General features: G+C 45.2%; 1 protein-coding gene across 3 annotated transcripts in view; it reads right to left on the bottom strand.

The window, feature by feature from the left end:
* The window catches only part of ARFGEF1 (ADP ribosylation factor guanine nucleotide exchange factor 1), a 94,690-nt gene that overhangs the window by 27,087 nt on the left and 53,152 nt on the right, over positions 1 to 14,451 (bottom strand). For all 3 annotated transcript variants that reach the window (XM_044424063.1, XM_044424064.1, XM_044424066.1), the window contains 4 exons: positions 4,208 to 4,319; positions 2,699 to 2,904; positions 2,537 to 2,621; positions 605 to 776 (listed from right to left, as the gene is read on the bottom strand). In XM_044424063.1, the coding sequence (XP_044279998.1) occupies positions 605 to 776; positions 2,537 to 2,621; positions 2,699 to 2,904; positions 4,208 to 4,319 (575 nt within the window). The remainder of the gene's footprint in view (positions 1 to 604; positions 777 to 2,536; positions 2,622 to 2,698; positions 2,905 to 4,207; positions 4,320 to 14,451) is intronic.

The following is a 14,451-nucleotide window of genomic DNA, read 5'->3' as shown; positions in this document are numbered from 1 at the left end:
CAAATTCAGGAATCCTGTATTAACATAAGGCTCTCAGAGATTCTCTTGGGGCCATGGGATCACTGAAGAATTAAACAAATAATAATTTGCTACCCCAAGTAACTGTTTATTCTCTTATTGGTCTAAATTAGTTTACTTTGACAATTGTAAGAACATGTAAAAAGTAGTGTCTCAGATTTCATGAAGAGGGTCAGTCCAAAGAAAGGAAAAGCTAAGGGTTTGAAATATGCCTTTGCATTACAGACTTAATGAAAAGTAAGTTTATCCTCAATCAAAAATCAATACAATTTTTAAATTGGCTTCAGTATGAATTTAGTAATGACTGTACTGAGTACATCTACTGTTACACATGAAAGAGGGAACAAGTGCATGCTAAACTGCAATTCAGTGTTATTTTTGCTGTTGAAATTCTTTCATGTTTACTTCAGATAGATCTGTATAAAGTGACAGAATCACAGAATGACTAGATAAAAATCTGTATCATAGCACTTTCACATTACTGACACTTAAAAAGTGATCATTGTAGTAACTTTAGGAAGTTATATCAGTATTGAGAGAGAACCAGCAATTATACTGTGGAACCTAGTATGCTGCAGACACATACTCTGTTTACTTGTTTTTGTGGGTATTGTTAATTCTTTTGTTTCCTTCATTGATATCTTCTTCCCTGCTATTTCATTATAGATGGCAGATAGATATTCTTCAGGGAGATCTTTACTATCGTTGATACCTCTGTTCATCTTAATATATTGTTCTTTTGTCATTTTATTCTTTACCTAGAAATTAGGAAAAACTATTTAAGTATTACCATGGAAGAAAAATTAAAGGCACCACAGTATGACAGCCTTCTATAACCTGATGCCCTTCAGATGAGTTGGTCTACAAATCCATGCATCAAGTTGGAGCCACTGTTTGCTCCATAATATAAATCAGAAACTTAAAATGAACAAGAACATTAAAACAGAGCATCTCTCTCTCTCTCTCTCTCTCACACACACACACACCCCTCAATTCAAAGAAACCCCACACCAATTAGCAAGAATTTGAAGATGTGGCGAAATAAGAAATTTAAACACCTAACTAGAAGCCATCTATGAAGGGTCAACTGGAATTTGCTTGGAACAATGTTCCAGAATTAGGGCACTAAAACCAACTCTTAACATTCAGGAAGAAAAATCTCAACTTCAGCTATACTACTCCATATTTTTAAAGGCCCAATTATTCAACAACTCCCATTTTAGATAATGAGGCTAAAGGTGAATCTAGGTAAAGTTGGGTGAAAAACAGAACATAGTTGATAAATCTGACAGAATCATTTTGTAGATCCTCCCACATATAATCCTTTCAATTATATACCAGATATCACTAAATATGGTTGACAATCTATCAAGAATAAAGGTGGTACCAAATGTTAGTGGTACCGGATGAAGCTGACTACTAAAGAGATGGATTGCCCTTTCAACCTGGCAACCAGGATATAGAAAGCCCTCTCTGAAGAGGCTTGCTTGGTTCCTATATTGTAATCTTTTCAACAGTAGGTAAGACCGTTTTTCCATTCCTTACTTTTAATATTCCAGTTTTTAAAATATGTTTGTAATTTTGAAATCCGTGCACTTCTGCTCTCCTCTGCTATTTTTTTTTTAAACTTTGGCTTTGTACTATGGTTGCTTTTATGTATTTTAGGTTTTACATTTTTTAATTTTCTTCATGAATTTAAGGGTGCAATCCTATCAATTGCACCCTTGATGCTTGAAAGACCCGGAACACATAGGCTTACAAAAGTATTGCTCTTCCCGCTTTGCAATTTAGCTAGAGAGCTGAGGCATTATGCAATGGAAGCAGAGGAGGCTGGAGTGCAGTCAGGTTACATTGTGTTATGATGAGCCTAGTCTCCCTGCATTCTCTGCCATCATTTTGTTGTGAACATGATTCAGCACCAACACATACTCAATTCATGCTTTGGGTTATTATGGATGGACCAGGTATATAAGATCTGAACAGAAGGAGAAACTAAGCAATAAGGCAAAAAATGTGAAGCATGAAATTCTACACTGTTTTTAAAAAATATTTTCTTGCATTAGATCCCACCTTCTTTCATCTTTCAAGGAACCCAAAATGGCTTACACAGTCCTCCTCTACTCCATTTTATTCTCACAGCAACGGCCCTGTGAGGTGAGTTAGTCTGTGAGTGACTTTCCCAAAGTTGGCCACTAAGCTTCATGGTTGAGTGAGGACTAGATCCTAGATCTCTCAGGTCCCCAGTTTAATACACTATTACATCAAATGGGATGAACATTTAAGCCTTTCAAGTCATAATATTTTATTTATTTATTTGGGATATTTTTAACCTGTCCAATCACTATGCGTCTCTGGATGTCTTACAAACAGATTCAATAAATACAATATAAAAGATCATAAAGACCCCAAACAATAATAAAACTAATAACCCACGACTGAAGTAAAAGATAATTATATTTTATTTAATTATAAAATAAAATATGGCATTTCTCGTCTTAAAAGGATAAGAATAACATACCTGTGGGCTATGCAGATCTGTCGTCAGCATGATAATTGAGTAAGCCAAGACATATGCAGTGTCTGCACTAGCAAAGAGGGTTTGCCTGAAACAAGCAAGACAATATATAACTTCCCTGTTACTCACTTTCAAAGCAGACAAAGGCAAGAAAAAGCTGCTCACCCTTGGTTGCACTCTAAGTATCTAGCAGCAAATTTCTCCATTAATCTATCAATTTTCTGAGCCTCTCCTGGAAGACGGAAGCCTTCTAAAAACATTCGCAGAGCTGAAACAAAATCCTTTGCTGAAAAGTCATGTTGGTCCACATAGGCGTACATAACTTCTTTATTAAACTTATCATTGTCTCCTAGAAACTCTCCAACTTGAGTCTAAATTGGAAAAAAAGATAGTAAATTCCATCATTTCAACCCACATATAGGTAAGCAAGCAAGGAAAGTAATCAAAACATTACTTTTAAATACTAAGAAGATAAAATATATAAACATCTGAATATGTTGTGTTGGTTGCTGACTGCTGCAATATCTATCAAAGTAAAAGATCTATTTAAATGCTTTATAGGGCATGGAAATTGCTTTTTTTGTTTCATGAGGACAAGAAACTGTAGTTAATTGTCAATATAAAGAGTAATCTTACCCTGTTTACCATACTCGTTTTATTCCTCCATTATGGTGGCATTACGCTCTTATGTATATAATATCTGAAACAATTAGGTACGGCCATCTAATACATACCTATGTCATTCTAGCTCTGAGATCGCCTTCTCATCCATCTTTCTAATAAGACACCTAACCTCTAAACCTAGCAAACCTTTTATTCCTCAACTCCCCAGAAACAAATATTGGGTATTTGTCCGTTTTTAACAGAACGGGTCCTATATCAATGTACACAGTTATTGGAACTCTACAGCATATATGAATCATTCTAAATTTGCATTTTTAATTATGCTTTTTCTGACTGGGGAGAGAAGACACAAACAACTGCAGAGGACACAGAAGCCCTTCTCTTTCACACCTCCTAAGATGTGTTCAACTTCCTTCTCTTGCTTCTGACATTCCAACATATTTCTCAACATTTTCAAGGTTTCCTTCACAGCTTTAAATGCTAGCAATGTCTTTATTATGCAAAGGAAAACTTCAGATTCTCAGAATGCTGCTTTCCTCACAAGTCGAGCCTTTTCTTTCCTTTTGCTATAGTTATGTTGAAGATAGGGAGTACTGCACATTGCTGAAGCCAGTAAGAAACTGCTAGCAGTAATCTAAAAAGGTAAGTTGGTTCTATTAGAAGCCACAGACAAGGAAAGGTGATTTTCCTTTTATTTATAATGAAATCAGTTATCAGAGGGACTAAGGTACGCTTGTTGCAGACAACCAGTTAGGTCCTTCTTGGGCAGCAGTTCTTTTTTCCTCATGTCAAACCATTTTAGTAACTCAGGAAAGCTTCTAAAGCAGTAAGAGATTTAGCATGTAGGGCTGTTGCTTCAGTTTGTTTTGTCAGAAATCTCTCTGAGAATATGAGGTTCTAGGGTGTGCCAAATGAACTCTCCTGGTTTCAGCCTTAAGTGATTATTTCCCATTAAACTGCATAATCAGAATATAAATCAGCCTAATTTGAACCGCTGTAATTATATTTATAAACATTAAATGAACTGAAAATTAACATTAGTTATCTTACAGAGTCTAATCTTTCTTCTTGATGCAAGAACTGGGCAATATCCTCAGGAGTAGTACCAAGCATCCCTTGCTCTTGCAGATACTGAATTCCTCTCTTTGGCTTCTTATTAAACCTGCATGTTAAATCTTACATTAATTACACATTGAAAATTGTAGATGGAATACATACATATCTGCATGCATAAGAGAATTCATAGATTAGCATCATAAATATTCCAATTCAAAAATCAAAATAGATTAGACTGGATCTAGAGGAACTTCCTCTGAAAATCAAGAAACCTATCCCAAAGTGATATTCGGGTAACCTAACTCTCAATTGTCCTTACTGCTAGAAAGTTTGAATGTATTTGTGAAGGACAAAACAATCACCCCGGCGGCAGGTGATTGCTGTCGGGGACTCCCTGCTGAGGGGCACTGAGCCGGCGGTGTGCCACCCCAACCTGAAGACAAGGGAGGTTTGCTGCCTGCCAGGCGCACGCATCCGGCATGTGATGGACAGAGTGGAGCGTCTTGTTCACTCCGGGGATCACCAGCAGCTCCTGGTGATCCATGTGGGCACAAACGATGTGGCCAGGCAGGGTGTGGTTCGGACCACCAGGGACTTTGAGGCCTTGGGGAAGAAACTCAGGGAGCTGAAGGCCCAAGTGGCCTTCTCGTCAATCTTACCTGTCTGGGGATTTGGGCCAGGAAGGGACAGGAGGGTCTCCGAGGTGAACGACTGGCTTAAGGTGTGGTGCCAGAAGGAACGCTTCAGGTTCCTCGACCACGGCACTCATTTTCTTGCCAATGGGCTTCTGGCAAGGGACGGGTTACACCTCACAAGGATGGGGAAAAGGTCCTTTGGAGATGCTCTAGCGAGCTTCGTCCAGAAGACTTTAAACTGAGCCGGGGGGGGGGTCAGGCCCCCCAGGAATGTGTCTGCACTGGACAAGTGTGGGGGGAGGATCAGGGCTCTGGGAGCAGGGTTTTAGAGATACTGCAGGGACTGACAGGACTCCTTCAGAGGGGCCAGGTATTAGGGAGGATGGGAGGAAGGAGGAGGCTGGGAACTCCAAGGAAAGGAAGCAGTGGGAAGGAGTTGAGATGCATGTACACCAATGCTAGGAGCATGGGTAATAAGCTGGAAGAGCTTGAAGCGCTCCTGGGAATAGGAGGGTATGATCTGGTGGGAATCACAGAAACTTGGTGGGATGAAAGGGAAGTCTGGAATGTGAACATAGAAGGGTATCACCTTTTTAGAAAGGACAGGAAGGGAAAGAGAGGTGGGGGTGTGGCTTTATACGTCAGGGAAGGGATAGGATGCAGCACAGATGGGGATTCGGTAGAGGCAATCTGGGTGAAACTTAGGGGTTTTGACAGGGAAAGAGACCTGACAGTGGGGGTATGTTATCGCCCTCCAGGTCAACTTGAGACTCTGGATGATGTCCTGACAGGCCAGATTCTAAGGATATCTCGGGGGAGAGACACAGTAATTATGGGAGATTTCAATCTCCCAGATATTACATGGGAGATTCACTTGGCGGTGACAGCCAGGTCACGTCGCTTCCTAGAAGCTATAGAGGGAGGGTTTTTCACACAGAGGGTCCAAAAGGCGACGATGGGGGGAAACATCCTTGACTTGGTCTTGACCAATAGGGAGGAGCTGATAGATGAAGTACAGATTAGGGGAGCTCTGGATGAGAGTGATCACTCCATCCTTTGCTTTGAGATCAGGGGACTGGGGACGTGCAGCAGGTCAAGCACAAGAAGCTGGGACTTCAAGAGGGCCAACTTTGGCCAACTGAAGGCCAGACTGGGAAATGTCTCCTGGGATAGGTTACTGGAAGGTAAGCGAGTTGAGGAGGGGTGGATAGAACTCAAAAGGGAGGTTTTAGAGATGCAAGCCTTGACGATACCTCTAGTCAGTAAGGTGGGGAGGCGGAGGAGAGTGCCGCCATGGATGCGAAAGGAGGTGGTTAGAGGGATTAGACGAAAGAGGAACCTCCGTAGGAAATGGGTACTGGGGGAAATAGACAAAAGGGTATGCCGGGAGGAGGAGGCCCGTTGCAGAAGGATTCTTCGCAAGGCTAAGGCTGATTACGAGCTGAGACTTGCCAAGAATATCAAGAGCAACAAAAAGGGCTTCTTTCAGCATGTAAGGAAGAGGAAGGGGAGACAAGTGGTGGGACCACTAAATAAGGAGGAAGGAGATCCAGTGACTGATATGAGGGAACAGGCACAGATGCTAAATGACTATTTTGCCTCTGTGTTCTCCCCAAAGCATGACGTGGGATATCCGCATAGGAGATTAGATGAGGCTGGGGACTTAGGGGCACAGATTAGAGTCATCCCCCCTGAAGTCGAGGGGCTCCTCAGGGCATTGGACATTACAAAGGCGCCAGGCACTGATGGGTTACACCCGAGAGTACTTAGAGAGTTGGCAGGGGTTCTCTCACGCCCGCTGGCCTCCATTTTTGAGACCTCATGGAGAACGGGTGAAGTTCCAGAGGACTGGAAGGTGGCATCAGTGGTCCCAATTTTCAAAAAGGGTAGTAGAAAGAACATGGGGAATTATAGACCGGTTAGCCGTACGTCCATTGTAGGAAAAACAATGGAAAGGCTCATAATAGAGAGAGATCTAGTGATGCTAGATAGGGAAGGGAGGCTGACAGCCACACAACACAGCTTCCACAAAAACAGGTCCTGCCAGACAAACCTTGTGGAATTCTATGACAAGGGTTCGTGATGGCTAGATGGAGGGGATGCAGTGGATGTGGTATACCTGGATTTTAGCAAGGCCTTTGACAAAGTGCCCCATGATATCCTGGTGGAGAAACTGAGGAGTTTTGGGATACACCAAAGCACTGTCCAGTGGATTAGGGCATGGTTGACTGACCGAAAGCAGAAGGTAACCATTAACGGGGAATCATTGGGATGGCGGCCAGTTACAAGCGGGGTCCCCCAGGGCTCTGTCCTGGGGCCAATCCTGTTCAATCTTTTCATTAATGACATGGAAGAAGGGGTGAACAGTCTGCTGATCAAATTCGCAGACAACACTAAAACTGGAGCAGTGGCCACAACTGAGGAGCAGGTACTCCGGATCCAAAAGGATCTGGACAGACTATGGAAGTGGGCAGGAGACAACAGGATGGCGTTCAATGTGGATAAGTGCAAAGTCTTGCACTTGGGACATCGGAATAGCTGTCGTAAGTACAGGTTAGGTGATAAGTGGCTGGAGAGCAGCACTTGTGAAAGGGACCTCGGGGTACTGGTTGACTGCAGGCTAAACATGAGTCAGCAGTGTGATGCGGTGGTCAAGAGGGCGAACGCCACCCTTGGTTGCATAGCCAGAAGTGTGGCTTCTAGATCAAGAGAGGTATTACTACCATTCTAAACTACTCTAGTGCGCCCGCAACAGGAGTATTGTGTTCAGTTTTGGGCCCCTCATTACAGAAAGGATATAGCCAGGTTAGAGTCAGTGCAGCGTAGGGCCACAAGGTTGGTGGCTGGTTTGCAGGGGATGCCGTATGAGGCAAGACTGAGGGAACTGGGTCTCTTCAGCCTGGAGGAGACTCAGAGGGGATATGTTGGCGACATACAGGTATGTGAGGGGATGTCACATGGAGATGGGTAGAGACCTGTTCTCCCCTGCAGAGGAAGGCAGAACGTGCTCCAACGGAGCCAAGCTCAGGGAGTCAAGGATTTGTTTGGATGCCAGGAAGCACTTCCTGACAGTCAGGACCCCGAGGGTGTGGAATGGGCTTCCACGAGAGGTCGTTGAGGCCCCATCGGTGCAGGTGTTCAAGGATAGGCTGGACGTCCACATGGTGGGCATGTCATGAGCGGAGCCGGCTGGTGCCGGAGGTCAGACTAGATGGTCCGGGAGACCCCTTCTGACTCGCTCTGTTTTCTATGTTTCTATGACAAACATGACAGAAGGTGAAAAGGGGTAACCATACAGGGCTTTACAGGCTATTTTTATGCTAGACTTCCATTTTTCCAACTTGGATACCTTGCTGAGTATTTCTTCTTAATGGGTATCAGATTAAAATTATGGTATTCAAAATCACAGTTTAGTATACTAGTCCATTTCTCCTTCCATTTGTATGCATTACAAATAACGTACCATTATTTCACTGTGTTTCTATCTTATCTGTGCCCATGGTCAACTGAAATACAAATACACACACACTTCTGGAGGAATTTTGAGGAGGGCTTTCTTTTAACCAAATAAAGAAATAAAGAAATAAATAATCTATCCCTTCCTATGTCATTTCTAGAAATAGTCCAGGACAGAGAGACATAGGCAAAACTACTAAAGCATTCATTGTAGAAAAATGGAACAAAATGGTGACAAAATATAGCTATTGTGATCCACAGTAGGACTTGAAACTCTCCCACTGCCAAATTAATCACAACAGGATGGGTAAAACTATGCTGTACTTGCACTCATCTGCAATAGCTACACAGTGTTCTGTGAGCATGGATCCCTGCATAGCATATGTCTCTTTAAGGCTGCTGGATGAAGAGGTTTCTCCTCTCCTGAACATAGCAGTGCCTTATACCAGACCAGACTGTTTGTATGTCATGCACTATAACATATAATCTGATTGGCAGTGGCTTTCCAACCAAAGGTAGGGGTTTCATGAAAATTTGACTGGAGGTGGGGTGCGTGACTACACAGTCTCTTTGACAATTACAGTGGGATCTGAACTGAGGTGAGAATGGAACCCCTTCCCCTAAATAAGCTTTCCCTGATTAGGTCTGTACAGGCTGACATTTGTCCATCTGATAAGCCTTCACCCTACTCCACTACGTAAGGAACACCACCATCCCCAGAAAAAAATATTCTACCTCAGCATGGGAAAGAGTAGTAGGAATGAGAGAAAAATGTGTTTTCTGTTATATCAGAAAAATATTTTACCATAGGACAAGCATGGGATGGGGTTTAGACTGGATGGATAAAATATGGCAACCCACTGACCTTAATTGGCCATAGTGGGATGCCATGTCAAGCAAACTTGGACTACTTCCTACAGGTTGACTTATTTGGGAGTTACAAGTCACTGACAAACAAAGAATTGTTTTGGTGTTATCTGTGGGGAATCAAACAACCCCTAGAACAAACCACCTGTGAAAGACCAAGAAGAAAAACAAACATGCACAATTCTACAATTTTCCATGGTCTCAACCAACCAACCAACCAACCAAACACACCCAGGTGCACTTTTTCAGGCCTCTGAAAGAAAGAACCAAAAAACAGTGCTGAACAAAAAGGCATAGTGATCAAAGCTGGGAGAGGAAGACAAGTCAGGTTCTGTTGAAAAGGCCATTAGGCTGGAGAAAACAAAGGGGAAAGAAAGAGAGAAAGGCAGGTTGCTTACCTGTAACTGATGTTCTTCGAGTGGCCATCTGTGCAGTCACACATATGGTGCTGTGCCTGCACAGTGCCTAGGCCGGAAGATTAAAAAGCTAACGGTTTTTGGTGGGAAAACTCCGCTCCCCTCCCCCTTCGTGGTATAACTAGAGCGGAGTGTCCGCCATTTTGTTCAGTCTTGAAGATCGAACGTTCGCCCTCCATAGGTTAAGAATAAAATTAGTTGCAAATGTCATTGAGCCCCAACGGTACCGATGCAAAGTATAGTACGGTACCGAGAACAATATCCACTCACCGGCATATACCATCGGTACCGATGCAAATTACAGCATGGTACCGAGGCAGTATGTAATGATGGACACCGAGTGGGGCCAGTGGGTGGGTTGTGTGACTGCACAGATGGCCACTCGAAGAACATCAGTTACAGGTAAGCAACCTGCCTTTCTTCGTTGTGGCCTCTATGCATCACACATATGGGTGATTAGCAAGCTTACCCAACTCGAAGGAGGGAGGTGTCGTCAGCGAAGAACGGACGAAAGAACAGCTCTGCCAAAAGAGCAGTCCTGCCTGGCACGCACATCAAGCCAATAGTGCTTGGCAAAAGTGCACGGCCCTGACCACGTTGCAGCTTTACAGATATCTTGGAGCAGGACCCCAGTGGCAAAGGAGGACGAAGTCGCAACAGCTCGTGTGGAGTGACCCCTGGGGGTAACGGGTAAGTCTATTTTTGATAGTTGATAGGCCAGGACAATAGTCTGGGTGATCCAGTGCAACAGTCTTTGAGGTATGACTGGAAGTCCTTTGTCATGTTCGGAGTACTTAACAAAGAGTCTGTTCGTACGACGGAGGGATTCCGTACGGGAGTGATAGAAAGCCAGGCAGCGGCGAACATCAAGGGTATGTAGAGCCCGCTCTATTGGATTCGACGGTGCTGGAAAGAAGGCTGGCAGAACAACATCTTGACTCAAGTGGAATGGTGTAGCCACTTTAGGAAGAAAGGAAGAATCCATACAAAGAACGACCTTTTCCTTATGGAAATTAAGATATGGAGGGTCTATGTGGAGAGCAGAAAGTTCGCTTGCTCTCTGAGCTGATGTCACCACTATGAGGAAAGCTGTTTTCCAGGACACCAGGCATAGGTCGCCAGTGGCTCAAACGGAGATTTGGTAAGTGCTTGGAGTACGACCGAAAGGCTCCAGGTTGGCATAGGCGGGCAAATAGAAGGGTGTAGGTTCTGTAACCCCTGAAGGAAACGTCAAAGTAGAGGTTGAGAGAAAACTGAAATCCCTTGAAGTGCACCATGATAGTGTGAAATAGCGGCTACATAAACTTTAATGGATAACGGTTTCAGTCCCAAATGATGAAGTTCCAAGAGAAATTGTAAAATATTGTCAATTGAGGCCATTCCAGGAGAAAAAGAATGGCATTCTGCAAAGGAGGAAAATCTCTTCCATTTAGCCGCATAAGAGTGACGAGTGGCCGGTCTTAGAGCAGATGTGAGAATCGCCTGAATTTCCTGGTCAACAGTCACCAGTAGCGAAGCAGTTGTCGTCGAAACTGACCTAGGGGCCGTTGGTACAGTGGAGTGAATACATTCCGGTAGAGGTTCGGATGTCGTCGGTACCGACGCAGCAGAATGACTCAAGTGATCCACCATGCTGTCAACCTCAAGGCAGTCAGATCCGGATGTCAGATCGCTCCGTTTTGCTGCATTAATAGCTGAGGAATAGATGGGAGGCGAAGAAACGTCCCTTTGGATAGACGAAGAAGGGTGGCGAACCACCATTGTTTCAGCCACCATGGAGTTATTATTATTCCTGTGGCATTCTCTTGAGATAGCTTCGCTATCACTTTCATTAGAAGTGGAATTCGGGCAAACGCATAAAAGGCTATGTTGTCCCAGGGGATCATAAGGGCATCTCCCATTGATCCCGATCCTATGCCTGCCCTGGAACAGTATAGGGCACACACTCTGTTGTCGCAAGTGGCAAACAAGTCCAAGTCCGGATAGCCCCACAGATGGAAGAGGTCATGGCATATTTGTCTGTCCATCTCCCATTCATGCGTTGTTGACATATGTCTGCTCAACATGTCTGCTTCGGTGTTGTCAGTCCCTGCGAGGTGGACTGCTAGAAGCATAATGTCCCTTGGTATGTACCAGTCCCAAATGGCCATCGAAAGACGTGCTAAAGGTGGCAATCTTGTGCCGCCCTGTTTGTTGATGTAGAAGACAGCCAGTATGTTGTCTGATGCAATCTGGACAACTTGTTGGCATAGGACAGTCTCAAAAGCCCTTAGGGCGTTGAAAATTGCCTGTAGTTCGAGGACGTTGATGTGCTTCCTTGCTTCCCGTTGGTTCCAAGTTCCCTGAACCCGAAGGTCCGCACATGTTGCGCCCCATCCCAGTAGCAACGCGTCTGTATACAGGGTCTTCATTGGATGAGGTGTTCGGAACGGGACACCGACAGACAGGTTGCTCGGAATGGTCCACCAAATTAGAGTGTTGAGTATCACAGATGGAATTTGGATCAGTTTGTTGGGAGAATCTCGCTGTGGGCAAAACGACATGTTGAAAAACAGCTGCATGGTCCGCATCCGTAGTCTGGCATACGGGACAATGGCAACTGTAGCAGCCATGTGCCCCAATAGTCTCTGAATGGATATAGCTGGAACCGTTCCTAGCGTTCGGATTCGATGGATGTGGGCACATAAGGTAGCGCGACGGTCCGGAGGGAGGAAAGCTCTTTCCTGTGTGGAGTCGAGACGTGCCCCGATAAAGTCGATGACCTGCGTGGGAATAAGGGATGATTTTTCGTGGTTAATATATAGTCCAAGATCACTGAGCAAGGCGCAGATCATGTGTATTGCAGACAGAAGCCCTTGTTTAGTTTGGGAGACAATTAGCCAGTCGTCTAAATATGGGTATATTTGCACTCCTCTTGTCCGTAAGTGCGCACATACTGGTGCCATACACTTCGTAAAAACTCGAGGTGCGGTGGCCAGGCCAAACGGTAGCACAGCATATTCAAACAAGTCAAGCCCAACAGTGAAACGCAGGAAACGTCTATGTGAAGGATGGATAGCAATATGAAAATAAGCATCCTTCAAATCTAAGGAGGAGAACCAATCCTCTCTCTTCAGTAACGGAAAAATACTCTATAAAGTGGTCATCTGAAACTTTTTTGTTTTGATGTATTTGTTAAGATTCCGTAAGTCCAAAATCGGACAAAGACCACCGTCTCTTTTCGGGACCGTGAAGTATCTGGAGTAGAATCCGTGCAATCCCTCTGAGCAGGATTGTTGTCAAATCGCGCCCTTGCGAAGCAACTGACTTCTTCGCACAGTACCGATGAAGAAGATGTAAATTGAATCGGACACGGTGGAGGGACGACATCGAATTCTATCCTATATCCAAACTGAATGATAGACAACACCCACCTGTCAGATGTAATGGACTCCCAAATGGGGAGTCGGCCCTGGAGCCGGTCCCCAAAAGGGAGAGGGAAAGCTGGTGTGGGGAGAGAGAGAATGGTTCGCCCGGACCGTCAACGTGGACGTTTCTCAGCGTCGAAGTGCCGCCGGCCCTGGGGGAAACGTTGCTGTGGCTGTTGTCTTCGCCGTTGCTGTCTTTGTTGGTAGTGTTGCTGAGGGTGGAATTGTGGACGGTAAGGGGAACGAGGCTCTTGCCACTTACGCCTCTGTTGAGGAAGCTCCATGCAGCGCGCGTTCATCCGCGATTCGTGTATTGCTTTTAACTTGCAGTCGATTTTCTGATGGAATAACCCGGTACCGTTGAATGGCATTTCCTCGATCCTCCATTTCATCTCGTTCGGGAAATTGCAATTACGAAGCCATGCATGTCGGCGCAGCGAGATGGCATTCACAAGAGCTCTCGAATTGGTATCTACGTGATGTCGTGCGGTAGATAATTGCTGCACTGCTACCTGCATAGCTTCCTTGATGAATACCATGGCAAGTTTGGCTTGGCGGTCTGGAAGGGAGGAGGCAACGTTATCCAGTTTTTGCATAATAAAATACTGGTAACGTGCCAGTGTTGCTTCATAGTTCGATGTGGGCACGCCGAGTCCAGAGGCCGCATAGACGCGGCGGGTGAGCATATCGATTTTCCTCCCTTCCTTGTCGCGAGGGGCTATGTGTCCCCTGGACTCCCTACCCTGGGAGGATTCGACGACAACAGAGTTCGGGCGTGGATGGTGAATCAGGAACGGAATGTTGTCCTCCAGAACTCTGTACATGGCCTCATGCCGACGAGAGGTCGCTTGCGGTTGGGCCGGTTGATCCCAGGGTTGGACCACAGCCTGCCGAAGTGTGGTAATAAGCGGCAGGACTATGGCCGCGGACTGTTCTCCCCTCACAACATCAAAGAAGCGATCCGTGGATGGGCCCGGCTGTTGACTAGCCTCAATCTCTAGTGAACGGACGAGGCGGGACATGAGCTCCATAAAGGAGACATGTGGCTCATCGGGCGACGCCGGTTCTTGGGAGGTGACTGCTACATCGGGGGATGTAGAGTCAACCTCGGATTCGTCCGAATCTGGATAATAAAGTGGACGGTCGCTCGAAGACGACGTTTCTGGGGAGGTTGGACGTCCCCTGTCCACATGCCTGGCCGTCGAAGGTGAATCTCTTGGGGCCGATGGAAACTCACAATCCCGAGGTAGTACGAATAAGATTGATAGCCACCCCAGTCTGGGAAGGCATCATATCCGTGCATCCTTCAGTCGTCACCCCGGTGTTCGGACGAGCGGCTGCGGTGCCTTGGAGGCAAAGGTGACTCCACAGGTGGCTCAGTCATGTGCATTGGAGACCGTTCCCTCGGTGGGAAGTCTCTAATCTCGCCATCAGAGATAGACTCCCGAAGCGGCTCC

This window comes from Varanus komodoensis, unplaced genomic scaffold, assembly GCF_004798865.1.
Source record: "Varanus komodoensis strain SLA01 unplaced genomic scaffold, ASM479886v1 scaffold14_1, whole genome shotgun sequence".
Taxonomy (NCBI): Eukaryota; Metazoa; Chordata; class Lepidosauria; order Squamata; family Varanidae; genus Varanus; species Varanus komodoensis.
Note: the sequence above shows the minus strand (reverse complement) of the source record. Positions and strands in the feature narration are given on the sequence as shown.